Here is a 24565-nt window from a genome sequence, read left to right as displayed (position 1 = left end):
ATATAAGTGAGATCATGTGGTATTTGTATTTCTGTGCCTGGCTTATTTCACTTAATATAATACAATCCAAGATAAATTATTGCTTCTTCTAGCACAATATCCTTTAATAGGAATTAAGTAATTGTTATTTTAATAAGCAGATGAATAGATGAATATATTTGAGAAATTTTAAAGGATAAAGATTAGAATGTAAAACAGGAAAAGAAGAACTTAGCATATTAGAAAAGATGTTATTTTAATAGATTCCCTTAAGAAATGTTCGCTCATCCTATCTCTGCCATGTGACTGTACAGGCTTTGTGAGCACAGACTGAATCTTGGATTTTTAAAATCAGTATATATGAAAAGGCACAACCTGGGCTAATGCTTATTGACTGCCTACCTTATTATTATAATTGCAGCATATATTTTACATAATAAACACATAAAATTCTCATAACAACTCTAAGAGGTAGAACTGATTCCTGGCATTTTATATATGATGAAATTAAAGCTCAAAAAGCAAATGACTTGTTTGAAGTTATACAAATTAAAAATGACGGAGCTGACATATCAGTTATACTTTTAGACTACCACAAGCTCTGTTTCCCCAGAGCTGAGCACATAATAAAGGAAGCTCTTAAAAACCACATGTCACTTGATAGCCCTCCCATGAAAGTACATTTGCACTCACTTCAACAAACTAAATTTGGTTCAGTGATGGTTAAAAAATGGACTTTATCTCTTATTGATCCTGCACAACTTTGAAAATACTCATATGTAAACATTTTCCACTAATTGAACAAACATCTATTAAATATATATTAATGATATCATTATTTTTCTTGAATAATGACATGATTTACTCACCAAATAGTAAAAAAGTTTAAAAATATATTCACAATAACAGTAGAGTACATCACAGAGTACTTGTCAAATATTATATTTGATACCAACTATTTCTACCAAATTGAGATATTTTCTTTTTCTTGCCAAGCCTATTACATAATCTAAAACCACTGACAGGAATTTTTTTCGTATCAATGCATTACAATTAAACATATTAGTGGAATTCATTATGCCATATTCAAATATTCACACAACATAATTTGATCAATTTTGTTCCCCCCACTTTCCCCTCCCTCCTCTCCTTCCTTTCCTGATCCCTTTCCTCTACTCTATTGATCTGCCTTCTATTATTGTTATTTTATTTTGGATACCGGGGATTGAACTCAGGGGCACTCGACCACTGAGCCACATCCCCAGCCCTATTTTGTATTTTATTTAGAGACAGGGTCTCACTGATTGGCTTAGCATCTGACTTTTGCTGAGGCTTTGAACTTGAGATCCTCCTGCTGCTGGGATTACAGGCGGGTGTTATTTTAATTAGTGCATTATAATTATATAGATTTATGATTTATTGTGGTATATTCATACATAGACATAGCATAATTTGGTAGATGTCATTCACCATTACTTTCCCATATCCTCCCCTTGTCGATTCCTCTCCATCCTCTTTCTCTACTCTATTGGTCTTCTTTCCATTTTACTAACAGTATTTTGTATATTTTTACCAGCATTATTTTCCAGCCTGAAATGGGGGAAGAGTTCTGGTATTTACTGAAATTAACTACTGAACTTCCAAAAACAAACACAATACCAGAAATACAATGTGACCTCGGAAAGTAAGTTCTCTTTAACAGAAAGATTATTTATATTAAAAAATTATATACAACATCACTGTTTTAATGCATTTAATCTTTTTTTAACAATACTTTTTTTAACAGACCTCAGGCATGTTAGGCAAGCACTTTACCTCTGAGCTACAACCCTAGCCTTAATATGTTAAAATAAGAACTAAATGTATTTCTAGTAGAAAAGTTGTAAAAAAAAAAAGATCAGGGCTTGGTAAGTAAAGAGTTTTGTTCAAAAGGATTATTGCAAAGGAGGGAAAGGGATGATTCCAATAGAAAGAATGCTTCAGAAATCTGCAAGGGCCACAAAATCAAATTGAAAAGAGATCGTAATCTTATAGGGTAAAGGAAGAGGAAAGCAGATATAAACAGAATCTTTTGGAGGGAATGCTAGACAATCAAGGGGAAATGGTCAGTGGGGTCTAATAGGAAAAGTGTCTCACCACGGTAAACTGATTCATACAGGCTGAGAAAGGAAGCATGTTCGTGTGTATGTGTGTGTCACACACACACACACACACACACACACACACACACTTGCTTACACTTGGAAATAAGCAGAGTTCAGGGGCTTATAGGAAAGAGGGAAGCCTGATGAAAATTTATTTAACTCAAAGCAGAGGATAGGCAATGGGCAACTGTGAACACCATCATTTGGTTAATACCATGTTCCCTTGACATATGACCATTCATATTTATGTGATCAAGTTCCTATTACATGTCTGGCACCAAATTTGGTGCTGGTAAACAAGCCATAATAAACTTTTTAAAAGTATATACTCTAGTAGGCAAATCAGTGCCTTTTAGTTGATTTCTCTCCCACAGCACATCAAAAGTGTTGAATTCTTCCAGTACCAGATCTTGAATCAAAATGTCACTACAAGTGATTCATTAAGGAAGTGATTTGAGAGAAATCAGTAGGAGAATAGAGAAAACAGGATAAGAAAGAGGAAGAAGCTAAGTGTGAATGTAATTGCATATATAGTCCCTGACTGCCTGATTCTGAAGAGAGACAGAGAGAGAGAAGAGAGAAAGAGAGAGAGAGAGAGAGAGAGAGAGAGAGATTGATCTGGACCCTAGTTCTAAAGACACAGTTTGCCATGCCTTGAAGCAAAGGAACTGGTTATTGTTGTTTGGGGCTTTTTTCATAGTCTGATCCCTATTCTATTTTTTATTTGGTAGATAGTAATTATGTATATTTATGGGGTATAAATGAGATTTTTGTACACTGTGAAATAATTAAATCAGGCTAAATAGCATATCTACCACCTCAACTTGTGAGAACATTTAAAATTTTTTAGCTATTTTGAGATATACAATACATAACTGTATTGTATTGTGGGCTGTTGAACTCCTAAACTAGTCACTACAAGCATCTTTGGAATGACACATAAACTTCCAGGCATGTCTGCTCTCTGTAGTGTTGAGGGGGTTCCTGGATCCATGAGAGATTAACAGCAAGCATGCAGAAAAATAGGATGAGGGCAGATAACTGGTAAAAAAATAATAATAACAATCTACTAGGGTAGCTGAGTGTGGGACAGCAGCATGTCTGATTCAACAAGTTATTTACAAACTAAATCCTAGTTATGTACATATTTCTCATTTTAAAATATTGATATATAATAACCATATATAAATGTTATTAACAAATATAAAACAATTATGTGAAAATTCGACTCACTTTTCTCATTATTTTTTTCATTCTAGTAAAAAGTGCTAGAATTTTTCTTTTAAAGTTCTCTAGTTATTTTTAAGCACATTTTTCTAAAATTTAATTTTTTAATGAAAGTCATACTTATCTATGATTAAAAGGCCAATAATCATAATACTAAAAGATGTTTGATAATAACTATCTTTTAACCAGCTCATCCTGTATCCTTATCCATTTTGGAAGTTTGTAAGATCTTTTCATCCAGTATCCTTACTTTAAAATTCTTAATGATATGTCTTGCCATGACTCTATTTTTGTATATTTTTCTAGATAACTAGAGACTGCTGGTTTTTAAATTTATGTATTTGTTTGTTTTGTTTTTGGTATTGGTATCCTGGAGATTCAACCCAGGAGCACTCTATCATTAAGCTATATCCCCAGCCCTTTTTATTATGCTATTTCTTTTTCTTTTTTGGTACTGGGAATTGAACTCAGGAGCACTCAACCACTGAGCCACATCCCCAGCCTTATTTTGTATTTGATTTAGAGACAGGATCTCATTGAGTTGCTTAGCGCATCACTAAGTTGATGAGGCTGGCTTTGAACTCAGAGATCCTCCTGCCTCAGGCTCTGGAGCTGTTGGGATTACAGGTGTGCGCCACTGCACCTGGCTATTATTTCTTATTTTAGACAGGTTCCCATTAAATTGTTGAGGTTGGCTTTGAACCTGAAATACCCCTGCCTCAGTCTCCTGAATCACTGGGATTGTAGGCATAAGCCACTGTTCCCAACTTGGAGATCTCTATTTTTTTTTGTCAATATTTTTTTAGTCGTCAATGGACCTTTATTTATATGTGGTGCTAAGAATCAAACCCAGTGCCTCACACATGCTAAGCAAGCGCTCTACCACTGAGCTACAACCCAGCCATTGGAGATCTCTTTAAATAAGGAGATTTATGAATTTCAGTTCTTAGAATTCTTGAATTATACCATCTCTATTTTCTCTTTACTTCCTATATCTCTGTTTTTGATTTAGTATTTGGGGGATGATTTTAAATGTTCCTTTCTGTTTACCCTTTTCCCTAGTATTTGTATTCAGACAGATTAACTCAATTTTATTTTACAGTTCTTCTATTTAGTTTTTATGTCAGCTATCAATATCAAAGACCATTTTGTTGTTATTATATGGGAGACAGACATATGTATAATGAGTAGGAAGTCATAAAAAGTCTGGAGTGTAGTGGAAACATTGTTTGGGGCTACACATTTAGTTGTTCCTAGGTTTGTTTTAAGTTAAAGAGAAGAGCAAAATAAATAAAAGGACTACATATTTGCACTTCTATGTCAGAGACAACCTTAATTATCATCCATAGTTGGCCTTATAGATTATTATTAATGAGTCTCAGAAAGATTGATAGTAGTCACTTAATAAATCATCGGCAAAATGAAATTAATTCCATTTAGTTACGCAAGGAACTTTCACATATTAGAGATTATCTTTTGATTTATGAATTTTATAGTAAGTATATTTATCCTTGTGGATTCATGATATTTTATCATCACTTGGATTCTGTATAATGTGTTTTAATTTTTTAAATATTTTTTTTTTAGTTGTAGATGGACACAATAGCTTTATCTTGTTTATTTAGTTTTTTTTTTTTTTTTTTTTTAATGTGGTGCTGGGGATAGAACCCGATGCCTCATACATGCTAGGCAAGCACTCTACCACTGAGCCATAGCCACAACCACAGCCGTGTTCTAATTTTTTTTTTTTTATTTTGAAATAGTTTAAGACTATAAAGAAGTTGAAAAACAACAGGACAGAGTTCCCATGTATACTTTACCCTATAATTGGTTTTGAAGATGCTACTTCTTGTTTTATTTGATTTATTAAATTTATCATTTTTTGTTTTTCATTGTTCATATGTTGATTTTCTTCTTCCTATACTATATTAACAAGTTTGAAATGATTTTGATGAAAAAAATTCTCATGGCTATGAAGAAATATAAAACTAAATAGTAACATTTTGAACACTTCAGAAATTGAATTTTGTCCCCTAAATAATATATGTATCAACAATCCAGAATATACACATGTACAATCTACAATCTTCCATCTCTAATTATTGGAAACCTGGCATGTAAGAAACTATTAGATTCACTTCAATTTAAAAAACTTACTGGATTAACAATAAATCAGCATTTATTTTTTATTAGTACATTTTAATTATACAGAATAATGACTTTGATTGTGGCATAGTCATATATGCAAATGGCATACTTTGATCATATCTACCCACCACTGCCCTTCACATCCTTCTCCTTTTTCTCTTCCTCTTCTCTAATAGTCTCCCTGCTACTTTCATGTCATTCAAATACATCTTTAGTTTGTATTTTTCTCTTTAGCCCATGGTGATTGCAGATTTCTTGCTTTTGATATGCTTGAAATGGAGATGATACAAAAAACATTTCAAATGTCATCAAGTTATAATAATAGTTTGCAATAAAATAGACTTTAATCCCCATAAATCTTATGCTGTTTTTCATTTGCTTCTTTAGTGAATGTTTTAAAATATAGTTCACTTTATTTCATAATTACAACATGTGTTGGCAGACTGTCAATTGTAGTTTTATTTTTGCAAAGTGATTTCTTATTAAGAAAATATAAATAGAATTCTATTTAAGTTATAATTAGGAGTGTTTTAAGTACACATTTTGGACCAAATATATTTTGTTTTATTTTGAATTGAGACTCTGTGGCTACAGCTGGAACCCCTCTTGAACTTCAGACTCATGTCTCCATCTGTATGGTAGACATTTAATTAAATTTGCTACAGTCTCATTATCTCCCAGCAAAGCTTCCTGCTGTGTGTTTTCTCTCATTTAGTGTCCTCATCATGCAAGCAGACATCCAAACCATGGCTTTAAAACTTTCTTGACTGTACCCCCCATTAAAAAGTCTGCTTTATTGTGCAACCCTAAACACACACACACACACACACACACACACACACACACATTTGAAATGGGAGCATTATGAACAATACCTACTCACATCATGTGTGGTAAACTGATATTATTTACTTCACTCATTTTTCTATTTTTGTTTCTATTTTGTGAGGAGAACTCCATATAAAATAAAGGTAACAATTTTAAAGTAAATAACTCAGTGCATTCAAACTGTTGTGCCATTAAAGTACATTTAAACTGTTGTGCAACAACACCTCTGTCAACTTTCAAAAACATTTTCATCACCCCAACAGGAAACTCCTTATCTATGAAGCAGTCACTGTAACTTGCCCCCTCCTCACAGATCCTGGAAAACACTAATTGTCTTTCTTTTTGGGGGAGGGGTGGGGGAAGATGTGCACCAGGGATTGATCTCAGGAGCACTCAGCCACTGAGCCACATCCCCAGCCGTATTTTGCATTTTATTTAGAGACAGGGTCTCACTGAGTTGCTTAGCACCTCACCATTGCTGAGGCTGGCTTTGAACTCGTGATCCTCCTGCCTCAGCCTCCCGAGCTGCTGGGATTACAGGCATGCGCCACTGTGCCCAGCTAATTGGTTTTGTATATATTTTACATATTATGTAAAAACAAAATCATATGTATATTACCTCTTGTGTCAATTTCCATTTTAGAACATTCTGCTAATTGCTACTTACAGAATAAATCTAACAGTTCAGCAGTGGGCCATCCACATTCTCTATAGTTCCCTATACAGGGTCTCAGTGCTTCTTGTCACTTCTGTTTCCAAACACAGACTTTCACCATTTTGCATTTCTCCTCCCTACCTAATATCTCAGAAAGCTTTTGCCTCCTCTCTGTTCCTACCGCTCAAGCCCTCATTGTCTCTCATCTGGATTATCATACTATAATTATAATTAGATTTGGTGCCTGCCCTCCTTTCCAACTGCAGTTTGTTTTCTAACTAGTTGCCAAGAATTTTTTGTCATATATAATTAAGAATGCCATACTTCCACTTAAGAGACAACCAACCACTTCAGCTTACTTTATTGCCTTTAAATAGAAATAAAACTTAGAATGCTATGTGAGGCCCTTCCTATTCTTTCGTCCTACCTATTGTTCAACCTCATTCCAGCTACTACTTGTAGATCCAATAGCAATACCATATTGTATTTGATTTTTCCTCCCTGAGGCAGTAAACTGGCTATACTATGAGCATCATTCAGAACTGATTTTAAACCTCCTCACATTAAAATCACTTTGCATATTAATGAACTGAGACTGATGGGATATCTCTTAATTTTTACTTTGATTAACAGGAATAACTATGCCTCTCCCATTACAACTGAATGTGGCTCCACTATAGGAGACCTTTGTTTTCTGCAAATTATATTTGAAAATAAGCATAAACTATTGCTATATAGTGATCTAATTGGATATATTTTTTTTCAAATTCTTTCTTCAATTTTTTTTCATCTTGTATCAGGAAACTCAGTAGTGAAAGGTAAAAGTCAAAGTGTTAATAGCAAGAATCTTTAAGAAAATATGCATTGCCCAGAACATTACCCTGAAAATTCTATTTGATTCCCTAGTGTTTGAATATTTGAGAGCCTATAAAATTGTAGCTAAGGAAATATCCTTAATTTTTCTCAATTTTTGTTTTCTTATCACATGGAAACTATTTCAATTTCACTTTTACATGGCTATTGAGTTTTGTTGCTTAATCACTATTGAAAGCTTGTGAGACACAGATTATTTAAAAAGTAATATATTGTCAGGCATGGTGGTAATACACTTATAATCCCAGTGACTCAGGAGGCTGAGGCAGTACCAAAAAAAATTGATATGCTAAATCACAAATATCTGAAAAATGTGCTTGCTGAAAATAAATATAAATGCAACTAGTGCCATACCATGTGAAGTAATTAATCTACCCCAGACTACGATTTAAATGCTGATTATATTTGAATTAAATTTCATAGGTGTACATATAATTTTAATGAGCTGATAAATTGGATTTAGGAAATTATGAACAATTTCCCTTTAGCACTTTCAATTTTTTATAGTAATTAGATGAGCCACTTGTCAATCAAGAAAATAGAAATAGGAAAATGGACTTTATTCATAATAGTATGTATATTTTTTGTAGTACTGGGGATTAAATCCAAGACCTTATGCTTGCTAGGCAAGAGCTCTACCACTGAGCTACATCCACAGCCCACTAATATATTTCCAACATGATTTACTCATAGCAAAATCCAAGGCATATACCTGCAGCTCCAATATTTAAATAAATGTAAGGGTGTCAGAATAAACATTTTTCAATTTCAACTAATCACAAGCTGCTTGAAACTAATCAGGGAAGAGAAAATAATTGAAATCATCTATATCTGAGTTGAAACATAAATCACTAAATGCTGTTAAAAACCCAAAAAAGTTTGGCATCAAATGTATGCATCATATTGGATTGTGAATTGTATTTGTACTTTTTTTCTTATAGTAGCATGGAAAACTAGTTTGAGATTTCTTTCATATTTTTCTATGGGCCCACCCTATTCCATTATGACTTCAGTTGAGCTTAATAAATTACATGGATTCCAGATAACAAATAACATTACATTCTGAGGTCATGAGGGCACTGGGAGTTAGGACTTCAAAAAATGTATTTTGAATGCTACATAAATTTACTAGACAGTTTGACTAATTTGGCATAGATAGCAGATGGACAGAATTTTATCTTTTTTGAGTAATATATTTTAATTTTTGATTGACAGTTGTTTGTTGCACAATCAAAGCATAACATTGTACCCCATAAATTTTATAATTTTTTATGTGCCAACATATCTTTTGGGGAGGATACAATTCAACCTGTAATGGTCAATTTATGGAATTATTATTGAACAAGTTTGTGAATACAGCAACTTCACTATTTTTGTATTTCCTCCCAGGTATGTCATACAGACTATTCCCTTATATAATCCTACACACGAAACTTTAGAACTTCAAGTAACAAACAGTAATCCTGAAAATTTTGTCCTGGAAATTGACAGAAGATCACCAGTAAGTACATTCAGAAAGTCATGAGACTACTGCTACTAGAGCATTTTTAATTATGAGTTTAGGACTCAAGCATTTTAATTAATAAATTTTCAAATTCTTAAAAAAATTTTAAAATATAATTTTCTATTATATACATTGTCCCTTGAATTTTAAAAATCATTAAAATGCTATTGTGTTAATATAAATTTTTAAGATTATATATGCTAAAATCATGCTCATTGTCACTGAATTCTAAATAAACTGATTTTATTTCTCACCATTTTAATAATCAAGTTTTGTAATAGTTTACCAGTATCAGAATTTTAACTTAACAGTTACTATATATGTTCAGGCAAGAGACTACTTCTTTTCTAGCCCCTCCTGAGTTCCTGCCCCTTGCCCCCCACATACCCTTCCAGATAGTGCTGACAGATCTGCTTATTCCTCATCCCCATTCCTGTATCTTTCCCATTTTCTCATTCCTGGGTCCTTGCAAAGATTAGGATCAAGTCAATGGGCCAAAATATTTTTCTTCTGCCTCCAAGTTACAAAACAAGTTCCTAAAATTTAATATGACTTTCTGTGTTTCCAAAGCATAGGACACCAATTATTTATAGTGAATGTGAAACCACATACTTTCAGGTAAACCTCAAGATAATTACAAGCCAGATGTAGTGGTGCACAACTGTAATCCCTGCTTCTCTGGAGGCTGAGGCAGGCAGATGGCTTCAGCCATGGAGTTCAATGCCAGCCTGGGCAGCATAGTGACACCCTGTCTTGGAAAAAAAAAAAAAAAAAGAAGAAGAAGATAATTAGAGTAGTTAATTTTCATCACAAGACCTCACAGTAAATCATGGAGCTCTGTTAATATGTATAATATTTAAATAAAGGCTGTTATTATTTGCTGCTTAATGACTATTTAACAAATCTGTGATTTTATTTCTTTATATATAAATGGCAGTCACTAGTTGCCAGGTAATATTATAATATTAAATTAGTTCTTCTATAATGTGTTAAATTAGAAGTCACTAATTATTATACTGATAAAATTCATGGATACACTTTCATCTTAGAAAAAGTGTATTAATGCCATGCACATTGACACATTCTTGGAATTCCAGCTACTCAGGAGGTTGAGGCAGGAAGATTACAAGTTTGAGGCCGATCTTATTAACTTGACAGGACACTGGCTCAAGAGAAAAAAATTTAAGAAGAGGACTGGAGATGTAATTCAGTGGTACTGTGCCCCTGGGTTAAATCCCCACTACCAAAATCAAAAGTATAGTAAAATGATCATACATGGTTGTATCTTTTAAAATTATATTTTCTATAAATTATAAAGAGCATGGGGTTTAATTGCCTATAACTGGAATTCCTCATTACAAAGTGGTGTTTTTTATCTCTATTTTTAAAGAAGAGTCTAATTAAGATATATATATATATATATTTTAGATGGACACAATACCTCTATTTATTTATTTATTTTTATGTGGTGCTGAGAATCAAACTGAGTGTCTCACTCATGCTAGGCGAGTGCTCTACTGCTGAGGCACAACCCCAGTGCCAGAAGAGTCTAATCTTCAACCCAAGGAAAACCAAAAGCAATATATGCATGCCACCTGAATCACATAATTAAGAATAGGGCTGAGGTTGTGGCTCAGCAGTAGAGCGCATGCCTAGCACGTGCAAGGCCCTGGGTTCAATCCTCAGCACCACATAAAAATAAATAAATAAAATAAAGATATTATGTCCAACTAAAAAATAAATATTTAAATTTAAAAAAGAATAGCTTATTTTCTTATCCTTTCCATTCATGACTTGCTAATTTATTCATTCTTTTACTGAGTACTGACTATTCAATTAAGCTAATATTAGGAAATAACTCAAAAAGTTATGTATGAGAAAACACTTATATAAAATAGGAGACACATTAACAAATAGAAATGATAACAAATGGAAAATAATATAAAATTTATTTTAAAACTATATAAATAATATATGCATTTATATAATTATATGTACATATACAAGTGTGTGTGTGTGTATATATATATATATATATATATATATATATATATATGGTACTTTACTCATGCCTTTCATTACATAATGTGTATGTTCACATAAATAAATATTTTAAAATCTTGATTATTTTTCATAAACACTTCAATGATTAGGAAGTCAAATAATGATATGAAAAACTTGCTTCCTTCCAACTATATATAATCAAAAATTTCAAATGGATACAGAAGTTGAAATAATAATGCAGTGAACAATCTTGTACTTTCCATCTTGGTTCATAAATTATTAATGACTTGTCACATTTTTTTCTCTTTTTTTTTCTTTCTTACATATCTTGCTATTCAATTTGAAAGGAAATTGTAGATCACATGTCATTTCAACCTAAATACTTCAGAATGTTTCTTAACAGCATATTATTCTCCTAAATTATCTCATATTCATGAGAATTCAAGTTTACTCAACTGACACAAAATTTTTCTTCCCTCTTGAACTAGGACTCAGTACTCACATATTGGTATTAGTTATCATGATGATGCTTGTAATGAAATGATCTTAAATTTCAAAATGGTCCTACATTTAACATATCAAATATACCCCATTACATGAAACCACAGGTTTACTGCAGCTCATTTCTACCAATGGTATTTAGCCTTCTGTCTTTGAAACCATGGGAAATAATACATTCTTCAGTGAATTTCAGTGAGGTTTAAGTGGAAACAAGGGTTTTTAATAGAATTGCTATTTGATGATATACATTCCTTGATTTTTAAACACAAGCCTCTGTCATATGTTTATAGAAGAGGAATTTGAGGCTGGATAGGCTAAAAATTAAACCACATGGTTAGTAAATATTAAACCATATGGCTAGAACTAGAATTAAAATCCAAGTTAATGTAGTACTGTATGATCATTTCAATAAGAAAAGATCTCTCTTCTCTATCTCAGTACACATTTGTCCATACAGATAAGTACATACACACATATATACATATCCTTATCTGTCAATATTTATAGAGAAAACAAAATATTTAGTCATATTTGCTAAGTTGAAAGAATTTAAGAATTTTTTCTTGTTTTTGCTAAGGATGTTATTAAAACTATTTTACTTCCCTGAAGTGTTTATTTTCTGATAACCCCAAAACATTGGAGTTATTAGAGAACCAGTCTGAGAAAAAAAATATTTGCTAGAGATATAAAACCATACATATTTATTCAGGAGGTGACTTCATAGTAGTAAATATAAAATTAAATCTGCATTTGCATTTTATGGTCATTATCAGAGTTTATCAAGCACAAAATGATGTGTTTTACAGGGATTTAATAATGCTACTAAATTGCAATCTTGCTTTTTCAAGGCCTTTGTGGAAAAATGTATTACTAAAAAATAATTGACTCACTTTTCAGACATATGTCAGTCATTCTATTATTTTATATGTTGATATTAAATACTGTATTATTTGCAGAGTAGCATTTAGATTACATAAGATATCCAAGGCTTCATTACATTGTGATGGAGTCATTTGGGTTTTTTTTTCCCTCTATTTAAGTAGAGAATTCAAGCTCCTATCATATCAACCACAGGTCACACCCTGAGAGTGTATATTATAGTATGAAGAGGAAAACTTTATCATACATTTAAAAAACATATCTTCCCTCTATGCTTAGAAACAGTTTATTTCTTTTGACATTACAAAGGCTACAAGTTAGGTTCCTGGTGGCTTGACATGTACCATGAGATGGCCAATATACCATGGACTCTTCCGTTAAATGCATATATCTATTATTAGGAAGGCAAACTTAACTTGTAAAATTTAATCCTAACTTCCTTTTACACAGTGAATAACCCTGTAGTCATTGTTTGGGGATAGAACATGTCAGGAGATCCATGCAGTAGTGTTCACCACAGGCCCTTTTATCAATATTCATAAACAGCCATACTGAGAACAGATAATGTACACAAGGCCACACATTCATCACTCAAACATAATATTTGTATTCAAGTAGCCACCTCAAACAAAAATGTTGATTTTTGTTTCTCTTTTACTTCTTTCTGAATCTATGCAGCTGATTATACTTCCTCACTCTACCACAGAGATATCTGTTTATTTTTATCCTTCTGCACTTGGAAGAGCTGGTCATGAAACTTGTATCAACTTCAGCTGCGCTCAGGTATGATAAGAGTATTTGTGGACTAAGTCAAGTTAATGAAATTTCAAAATTAAAACATAAATAAATTCAAGTCATTCAGTTGACATCATTCACAAGTAAAATGAGTTTATTGTAAATCATTAATGAACTTTTGAAAATATATATTAACCATGTGCAAGCACCTAAAAAAGGTATTTCTAAATATTTAGATCACTTGAATGAAGGAGAATATCTACCCAGGCTTAAAACATCAAAATTTTAAAGTAAATGTCAAATCACTGGTATATATGTTCATTCTCTGACTTGAGTTTTACTACTCAACTTTCCATGGACTTACATATAAAAATGTAAAGAGTACAGTCTTGCAAATATTGTATTATATTTTTCATTCCATTTCCTCTGTATAGTGTTCCTGAATAATAATTATTTTTAAAAATAATTATCATTTTGAAAGCACCTTTAAATGTGATATATGTCATTCTAAGAATCAACTTGATTCATTCTCACTATAGTTCTATACAGGAAGTATTGTCATTAACAATTTTATGGATCAGGATTCTGAGACAAAGAAATTAAGATTAAGTAGTCAGTAAAATGTTGAACCAAGAATTAGACTCAGGATATCTGGCTTCATTTCATTTTTATGGCTGCTTTTTACAACTACCTATAGTTTACCAAGTGATTGGTAACTCTTTAATTGCCAATGAAAACTTGCACAATATTTTACATTTATTATTATTTTTACCTACTCAAATATTTATGGGGAGGAAAAGAAATAGACAAATGTACTGTATATCATTAGTGACACCAAGGAAGTCATAGATGCCTGATGTTCAAGTGACAGTAGAAACAAATATAATTCAGGGATCCCCATGTCAATTTGGGACCTATAGTGACTGAAGTGTCCTCTTTTTCAAAAACATTTTCATTTATTTTTAGAAAAAAATATTGAAAATGTCAAATTTCCTAAATGATAGCTCACTTATACATGACCTGAAATAGGTACTATAGATTCCAGAAAATATCAAAGAAAACCAATAGTAATCCTTCTCATACAGAAGGGAGAGTATAGTGGATATTACTACCTTGTAAATAAATACTTCTATCAAGGCTGATTTTAAAAAAAAACTGTGTAGATAGACACAATACCTTTATTTTATTTACTTATTTTTATGTGGTGCTGAGGATTGAACCCAGTGCCTCACATGTGCTAGACAAGCCTTCTACCACTGAGCTACAACCCCAGCCCTAAGGCTGATCTTTTGCTTCATGGGGGGTTTAGAGCTCTATCCTCTTAATTATTGGGGACATTTTAGTTGCTTGCATTTCTAGTGGAAATTGTATCTTTTCAAGGATAGTCTTGCACATCAGCATGGCTGTTATCAGTTTGGCATCTTAATTGCTTTAGAATAGCCTAGATATTGACTGTTAATTCTTTATTAAACAGAAAAGAACTCAAACAAGTAAATAATCATCTCAAACTGTTTATGAATAAGTTGAACAGTGGGCTTGATTTCAGTATTTCTTAATATCTCTGTTTCAAGTTGTAGTATAAATCTCTGAGGGTTCATTTATGTTAGACTTTAATCAATAATTCCTCTGTTCAGCTTCTGGGTCCAGACCCCTTCAACCTTTCGATGTATCTTTCTAACCTCTGTGATTTTTGTTGCCCTTTTTATCTCTGAATGATTCAGTCTTACACTTTTATTTAATTCATTCAGTTGACATCTTTTGCAAGCAAAAGCAGTTCAACATAAAGTATTAATTGAATGAAGTTTTGAAAAAAAACAGTATATATTATGTATGAGCAGGCATCTAAAGAAGGTGTTTTCAAAATAAAACTTTAGAGATTATATTTCTACATCTCAGAGTTCGGAATACCTTATTACCTTCAGGGGAAAAACTCATGGATTTCTATCCCTCTCAGTTTTTGATTGATCAAATCTATCTGAACTGACATGCACAACTGAGTAACTGATTAATCTAAAATTAACTGTTGGCAGTGCTCATAGGATAAATGTAAACTATTTCCAATTGTGAATTTTTGCTGACCTGAGGGAAATGGTTATGTTTTATTGTTTACTTTGTTGGCTTCTGTTTAGGTCTATATGAAGAACTCTGCAGTCTAAAAATCTAACTCTGGGCTCAAGTTATTTGTGCAGACTTTGAATCCTCAGATTAAGTGTTAGGTAATCACAACTTCAGATATCATGAATTTATTATGCTACCAGAGTCTCTCAATGAGATTACATTACTGCATAACAGTTGGAAGCACCAGATGTGCTAATTGGAACTTTTCATTGGTTTCAAACATGTTGAGATTGTCTTTTATAGTTTTCAGATGTTTCATTTTAATTTTCAAACAGTTGCCCTTGTTTATTGCACTTACATATAATTCTGTGACTTGTTTCCTCTAAAGGTCAGAATAGCAAAAATTGAAAAGATAAAAATTCAGAATGGTTTTATAACCCAGCTTGAGTGTATGATTCTTGAAGCCTACATCTAAGGAAAGTTCTCTTGATTATCAGCAAGTTTTAATTTTCTGGAGGCCCTGCTCAATGTACAAGCTAGATTTACTTTACCCCCCCCTTGCTTTATATTTTAAGAACATCAGAATTATATTTTTATTGTCTCTCCTGTAGTAGAAGTTTGAGATAAATATGAGCTGAAAATATTATTTTTAATGCACATGTTTGCTGGGTTATTTTTTAATTTCCCTGTCTGAACTTAAGTGGATAATTTAATCAACTGTAAGATATCAGCACTCAGAAATGACAGGATGTGGTTTAACATAAAAACTCAATATTCCATGTCACTTAAGGAAACATGAAACATGACCTTCTTTTCGTAGTTTAGCTCATCCCTAATGGTTGAAAGTAACTGGATTTTATTTGTGGGTCAATTATATAAAATCAGGTTAGGACAACATAATTGAAAGTATAGTAAACTTATCTCATGTGAATAGAATCTGTGACTAACAGTAATATAGTCATTTGAATATAATGTGAAGCTCTAACTTGCCTTTAATTCTTCCTATTAAAAGATGGCATTTTATGGAATTCCTGCCTCTGATTATCCTAATTTGAAGCAACCTTAAAAAAAGTTTCCTTCTTTTTATTGGAGTTCAATCTTGGAAACATCTATGTAGTTCGAGAGATTATAAACCAGGACAATCACTGGCTTTTGCCAATGACATTTTCATTCATCTGTAATATGAACAAAGGGTTTGATGTATAAGTATAAAATATCTAGAACCAAATCATAATCTGTTATACTTTCAAGGGATTTTTATTCTAAATGGACACAAAGAAAATATTTTCAAACAGCACTTAGCAGGCTTATGAAACCCAGGTCAAAACAAGGGCTACATTCAATCTCCTTCACATATTTTTAAGCCATTCATCCATTTCATGTGATAACAGAAAATGTATTCGATGTATTAGATGGTGAGGACAAATAACATCCCTTGCAGTTGTAAACACCTCCTTTTAATGGGAATTTAATTTAATATGTGCTTCACCTTACTTGTCTTCATGCAGTGAGTATCTTAATTTCGTTTGGAATTCGCCCTGCAATTTTGGAAACTATATGCAATGTTTAGTATCCAGATTTTTAGACAAGTTGATATTAAAACATATCATGAATATAAATGCATAATATCCAATTAAAGATTCTTTTCTGTGCCTTAAATAACCTTATATGTATTGAAATATGTTGCATATTTGATTACTGGCCCTTTGTCTCCTCTTTTTTCAGTGTAAAAACAGACTGATTTTTCAATAAAATCAAAAGGAATTTGAAAAAGAGAGACGAAAGAGTACATGTTAAATATTGACAATGAACCTTTTCTTGCCAAATTTTGTATGTGTATTACATTTATTAACAGTTGCAAATATAATGTGTGATTAGGATTACCTTACAAATGTTTATCCTCAAACAGTTTAAAGAATGGAAATTCTGCCTCTGTGGATTAGGACTACTCCCCCAGCCTGTAGACACAGAAAAAATAACTACCCCTCTTGGTCTTCAGTCATCTTTCATTATTCCTTTCAAAAATCCCACTGAGGAAGATGTTGTCATCAACATCATGTTAACAAGTAAGTTGTTTTTCTTGTATTTACATATAATTTTGTAGCTCGTAATCAAACTTATTTTATCATAGAATAAAAACATCATTGTATAAAAGAGAAAACATGGAGAGAGATATGAAATATGTTGGTTTATAAATAACAGCTTACAAATGGTGGAGCCAGAATCAGGTATTTATGTACCAAGTCAATTTCTTCCAATATTATCTGTAAACTGAAATATACAGTAAATCTGTAAGATTATTATAATATTAATCAAATATGCCAGTGTTTATTCTTTGAAAGTTTATGGAAATTCTTGTTTCTCTCCTCTTTTTTAAAAAATAAATAGGTAGTATATTTGTTTCAACCAGTCTTGTTGAAGATGCATGCTTTTAAATTAGATTGCATAAAGTATTTAATCACTTTATAGTAAATTATTTAATACTGTGAGTCCAAAATAAAAATTAATTTATCATGAGTTTTCTGAAACACATTTTAAGTCCAATATTGGACATTATCAATATGTTTTTGATTATTATTCCTATTTCTACTGTTAGTATTAATATTATTACTACTTTCAACTACTATTGCTACTATAGTAATTAGTAATTTGAGGATTATAGTTTTATAATATTAAACCTTTTGATATAAAACCCTACTTGCTTTCCAGAATGGTTATAATGTAGCAATTCTTACTCATCAAGAGTATATTAAAGATATCACCTGTTTTCCTGAGTCTAATCAATTCTGAATAGCAATATTCTCCTTAATCTCCATCATTCTTATTGGGGGAAAATTGTATTTTATCTACATTGCAAATTTACTATTTTTTTATTAGCACATTATAGTTATACATAGGAGCTGGTTTCATCTTGACAAATTCCTACATTCATGGAATTCAATTGTAGTTCATGTTTTTCCCCTTTTCCCTCCCCTTCCTCTTTCCCCCATTTTCCTTTCTCTATTGATCTTCCTTTTATTCATCTATTTATTTATTTTTGATTTGTTCTTTCTCTTTATACATAAAGGGGAAATTCCATGTGGTTTATTTATATATGCACATAGCATTATTTAAAAAAATTCCTTCCACATTTTCTTCCTTTCCCATCCCTCCTCTCTCCCTCTCGATCTCCTTCTATTCTACATCTTTCTAATCTTCTATCCTCCTTTATTTATTTATTATTTTTGATTAACACTTATCCTGAATATTATTTACCTGTTGGCATTTTGGTTTTTCCTGATCATCCCTTCATGCTCTTTGTATGAAATAATTTTAAAAATTATAAAAATAATGTCAGGTCATATAAAATCCTTATAAGTACTTTGGTTGTTATGAGGAGAGGTATGTAGTATTTATTAAAAGCTGATTGAAGACTCAAGGAACTCGTCATTTTAAGGTGGAAGAGACTAGAGCATATGTATAAGCAGAAGGAAGAAGCTAGAGTTGAACAGGAGTTAATGTTATAAAGGAGGGAAGGTTTAAATAATGAGCTGAGGCTCTTGGTGGACTGAGCTCATGGTCAACGTATACACATTAACCTTGAACAGGAGGAACATTTCTTCCTTTGGACAGGTGGGAATAAGAGAAAAGAAATGCAAATGTAGATACCCTGTTATGAGGTAGAGGGGCTTGGGAATTAAGAGCAGTCAGTCATGTTTACATTTTCTTCTGCTGAAGAAAGGAGATAGAGTACGAAATTTGAAGAGTAGTGATTTGGAATAACTGCTGGAGGAAAAGGAATAGGTAGCTGAAGAAAATTCAAATACAAAAGACATTGTGTCCTCTGGGTTTGGAAACCACACATTTAGATAGGCACCGAAAAGATGTTGTGAAGCTTGTATCAATTGTGCCACTCAGAATCTCTGGTGTGGGGAACTTGAGGCAGTCCAAAGGATCTTTCCAGGGAATGAACTTCTCAGGGCAGATATAGGTAAATATCTTCATAATTATAAGTGTTTTAAAAACATACTGGAGTCAAGATTTTGACTTTAAAAATGTGAAATAATTTGTGGCCTCTTAGTTTTTGAAAATCTGCCTAAAATTCTTCCTTCTTTGTAATTAGAAAATACAGCAAACTTATCAATTAAAACTTTTATCAGTCATTTGCAATTGAAACATTCTCTTTTAAGTAAACTTACTCTCTGTAGGGGAAATGTTAAAACTCTTAATTTCTCCCTCCTCCTTTCTTAAAGCTGATAAGATGGGGCAAAGAAAATTATTGACCTCAGATATCTTAGCACTTGTCCACACCCACTGTTCCTCTTTCCCTTGTTTTATTGATGGCATCTTCCTTTGTGTCATATCCCCCTCCTTCTCCCTCTTTTGGACTCTGTTTTGCTAGGTGCCATACACCTACTTTGTGTTCATATTCCTTGGTAAATAAGCTCACACAATTTGGCCTGAATTGTTGAACATTTATGGGAAAATGGGACTGATGAGAAGAATAAAATATTTAACATGTATGCCAAATATACACATTACAAAAGGTGTGATGTTGATACCTTCTCATTTAAATATTTGTAAATGTCTTTAAATTATTTAATGATGGAACTATACAACCTGTTGCTATCTTTCAAAAGGAAGCAATATAAATATTCCTGGAGATAATACAGAATTCACGGAGTTTCCTTAGGGAAGTTGATGGCAAGATTCAGAATACATCACCAAGAGGTGATACTCAGTGTGAATGATCTCACAGAATTGCAGATCCTGTATATCCCCCCCATCCCACGTGTGAATGTGTGTGTGTGTGTGTGTGTGTGTGTGTGTGTGTGTGTTTCCTGCACCTGGAATCCTGAACCTGGAATAATTATTTTCCCTACTGAATAGCATGGCAGCATATATGCAGCTTTATTTAAATATTTGTTATTGTAGTTAATATTTGTGGGATCTTTGTGAGCAAGGTTTGTGTATTGGTCACTTATATAGCAAACAGGACAAAGTGGTCCACAAAAATATTAAGATTCTGATCACTAGAGACAGCATGTAGTAGAAATAAAGTGCCAAAGATCCTTTGAATATTGAAGGGTATTATTTCTGGAAGAAGTGATAAACATGAAAATAGCTAAGATAGCAGCAGGAAAAAATGATAGAGAATTAGGTAATCTAGAAGTTTGATAATGAGTTTGACATTCCAAAAATGCTGCTTTCCTGGGAAAACAGTGAGTTTTGAAAAATATCTATATATTTCTATATGTGTGTTGGAGGAGGGGTGGAGACACATCAGGATATTGCAAAATTACTAAATGCTGTGATAAGGAATCCAGGTTTAATTCCTTAGTGAGTTTTGAAAATATTTCCTGTGTTTTATGCATTTATAAACTATATTCTATAGCATTTTAAAAACTAACTCTAAAAAAATTTGTTGACAATGGATATGGCTTGGGAGAGTAGACTAGTATTGAGAGCAAATGCTTAGAAGGTTTAAATCCATATCAATGGAAAAGCACACAATATATTTCTAGAAGTTTCCCAAATCTCTGAGAGAATTTATTCATTTAGCAAACATTTAACATTTCATGTGCCCAGACTACCCTTTTTCAAATAACTATACTGTGCTGCCTAAACAAATGTTCTTAAAGGCTTGCTTACATTCCCAGTACTTTTTATAACCCAGATGAGTATTTGGTTATGGGTACTTTAAAATAGTCCCAAGCTAAAGATCATTATGTTGGTGCTGTTTGGAAAAGAATCACATAAAAAATTCTTATCATTCCATTTTACTTTTGTAATACTACACACTCACAAGATCAGATAACATAGAAATATTCTAAAGGATTTGTCATAATGTGTTCATGGAGGTGTTATCAAAGGCTTTCCTGGTACATTGCACAGTCTTTTTTACAAAATTATTGGGAGAAATTTCCTTCAGTTATTACTACCAAGAAGAACTATTGCTTTTTTGAGCCAGTAGTTTGTTTTCATCCCACAGAGACTGATGGTGTCATTTCATTTCTCCTCCATACACTGGCTGCTAAGAAAATATTTTGGCTTATCTGGAGCAAGTGACATGCCCACACTATATCTCATCCCTGACTGCAGGTTATGTCCCTAATCTTGATTCAATTTTCTAAAAAATTACTTGTAATTCGTCTTTTCCTGGATTTTATATCTCTGTGATGTCTTTAAAAGTTTTTGTAAAAGATGAGGGCATATAAATACACATATGTGCCCACAAAGATAATAGTTTGCAATATTTCAAAGTTTGTGATTGCCGCAGAAATCTCTTTCCCATGACAAGATAAGCCCATAAGATTAGACTGTAGCTCTCAACTTCTCCTGCACTTCTATCTTACCCAGTTTGAGAACAGATATCTCCAGGAAAGGAGATGTATAAACAATGCCAATAGGAACAGGGTGAGCTCTTTGAAGAGCTTTCAGTTGAACATTATGCAAGGCTAAGTGAGAGAAGATGATGCTTCAGGAATCCTCCATGTCTTAATCCATGCTAACTTCAAAAGATAAATGAGAGAGGCTGGCTAGAGAAGAGATGGTCTAAACACCCTGAGGATGGTAAAAATTCCTTCAAAGCAGATAATTAATGAGTATGATGAGGAACAGGATGCTACAGCAAAACTTTTAAATACCCTGAGAAGGGAAGATGTGTTATGAACCTACTATATGCCACCCTAGACCTCTATTAACATGACTGTACCCAATCTTGAAGACAACTCTTCCAAGAAGGAAGTCAATATTCCTACTTTTCAGATGTGGAACTCTAGGCTTAGAAATTCCCCAAAGCCATAGGAGTAAATAGAACAAGGTCTTGAACTGATGGTGTCTGGCTGTCTTCTTCAAGACCACCTGTCAATATGTCAAGAGCTTTGTAATGTTGTGAACAACCAATAAAAAAATAATAATAATCAATAAAGACATGAGAAAAAAAAACCACCTGTCATTCTAAGTCATCTGCTTAGAGGTGGTACTTTTAAAGACCAGTGAGAAGAGTTTAAAGAACTTAACTATCTTCACATGACAGTGGAATAGGCTTCCCCTATTCTATAAAAAGTCCTCAAGAAATACCCCTTACTGCCACTGCTTTCTCATCTTTTCATATCTTCTGATCTCTCCTTTCTCTTTTGCTCTCTGCCATAAGATACTGAATCCATCTGATCCACACATGCTTAGGGTTACACCTTGCCCTTATTTGGCATAGACATGTACCTCTCAGTGATTGTCCATGGACTCAATTCTCACAATTATTCTCATCAGTAATTTTCATCTGTAATTATGTCCCCATTTTGAAACCTCTTCTCTTCTCTTAAATTTCTGCCACACTAGCTGGGAATAAAGGCAGAGAATGGAAGAGTAGCCATGAGTGGGAAGCAAGGACCTAAGTTAAACCATTAGAAATTATGGCCTAATGTACACATATTATGAATTTAAGGACATATCTCCATTAGATGTTGGTTTCCTTGCTCATCAAACCATATTTTAAACCTGCTAATTTGTGAGCTTTTTAATGTCAGGGGTTACCTTAATTCATAGCTTAATTCCTTCCTGAATGAGTATTTGCATTTTAGCATACATGCTGATAAAACAGGAGTTAAATGTTTGGTCATTGTCTCTTTGTTGAGCACCTATTTTGATCTGAAACTATTGTATCTACATTTCAAAACTATTTCACATTTGAAGGACATATATACAAATACATAGTTTTTTACTTTGTATAGTATTCTGTAAGTGAAATTTCATTGTGGATTAGATACCTAAAAAGTTGCAAAAATGAACGAAGCAATAATTAATGCATACAAATGAGGTGTTTTGATTATTTTTCCTCTGAAATGGTTATAGTTTAGAAATTCTTCACTCTACTTAATCTAAATTTAAATGTAATATGAGTGATTTGATTAAATATTTAAATAAGCATGGATTCTGTTTCAGACATCAATAGTTAATTGAAGAGTAAAACAAAATAACATTAGGGGAAAAGATGTGCACGTCAATTAACATAGCATATTAGTTTTACAAATATCACTTTCCATTTGGGTGATTGATCAGTGTAAATAAAGTACTGTGATGAGTTCTTGTTGACTTTGGGTTAATTATGACTGTGGTGTTCAGTAGCAGTAAAGTAATAAAGCATACAATGTAGCATAATTATGATAAGTTAATCACACTTTGGGGACACAGAGATGACTCAGTGCATTTCATTTCACAGGGTAGATTAGTTTATGAAAATCTTGTCCCTGAAGGCCCTCTGAGTCTTATCTAAAGCACATTCAGAGTTGAATAAATGTTTATGTTAACTATATAGTAATCATAACAAATTGCCAATCAGTGTGAACACAGTTTTATACATAAGAAGAGAGCTAAATAGGTGTAAGAAAATGTTCCATGCCCTCAAAATCCTTCCCAAATTCAAGATTTTATACTTTGGAATTAATAAATAAATAGTATTGAGAGATTTGAGCCTTAAGCAAGGCAGTTGCAATTTTGAAGATATTAATAGTCTCTTTAATACCTTAGTTCAATTAGATTATACATCCAAGTTCACTTTGCTTATGACAAAAAACTAATATTTTTGTACTAAGTAAAATAGATGTAGACTAATTATAACTACTTTTTAGATGAACAATCTAAAACTCACCTTGCTTATAATTTTTTTTAGATAGTATTCAGATACCTTAATACTTGTAGCTCCTTTTACCTTATTCTTGATTAATAACTAGCTCCTGAAGTCCAGGAAGCAATAATTGGGAACTTACCAAAATTCAGATTCCCAGGTCCACACTCAGTTATTCCTTTTTGTTAGGTCTAGATTTAGGTCCTACTAACATAAGCTATTTCTATGTAAGTTATTGGGAGATTACACTTTTCAAAACACTCATCTTTACAAAATCACCTATAAACAGTTTTTTTTTTTAAATCATTCACCTATCTTAGTGGATACTTTTAGCATTTTCAATATATGCATATTGACTTTTGAAATGTAGCACAATTAACATGTATTTAATATAACAGAACTTATCATTTTCATAGAAAATTAGT

General features: G+C 32.5%; 1 protein-coding gene across 1 annotated transcript in view; it reads left to right on the top strand.

Moving 5' to 3' along the window:
* The window catches only part of Cfap47 (cilia and flagella associated protein 47), a 416223-nt gene that overhangs the window by 309819 nt on the left and 81839 nt on the right, over positions 1–24565 (top strand). The window contains 4 exon segments of the mRNA XM_077793662.1: positions 1556–1663; positions 9244–9355; positions 13421–13525; positions 17445–17601. Coding sequence (XP_077649788.1) covers positions 1556–1663; positions 9244–9355; positions 13421–13525; positions 17445–17601 — 482 coding nt within the window.

The sequence above is a fragment of the Urocitellus parryii genome, chromosome X, assembly GCF_045843805.1.
Source record: "Urocitellus parryii isolate mUroPar1 chromosome X, mUroPar1.hap1, whole genome shotgun sequence".
NCBI classification, from domain to species: Eukaryota; Metazoa; Chordata; class Mammalia; order Rodentia; family Sciuridae; genus Urocitellus; species Urocitellus parryii.
This window is presented reverse-complemented; position numbering and strand designations above follow the sequence as displayed.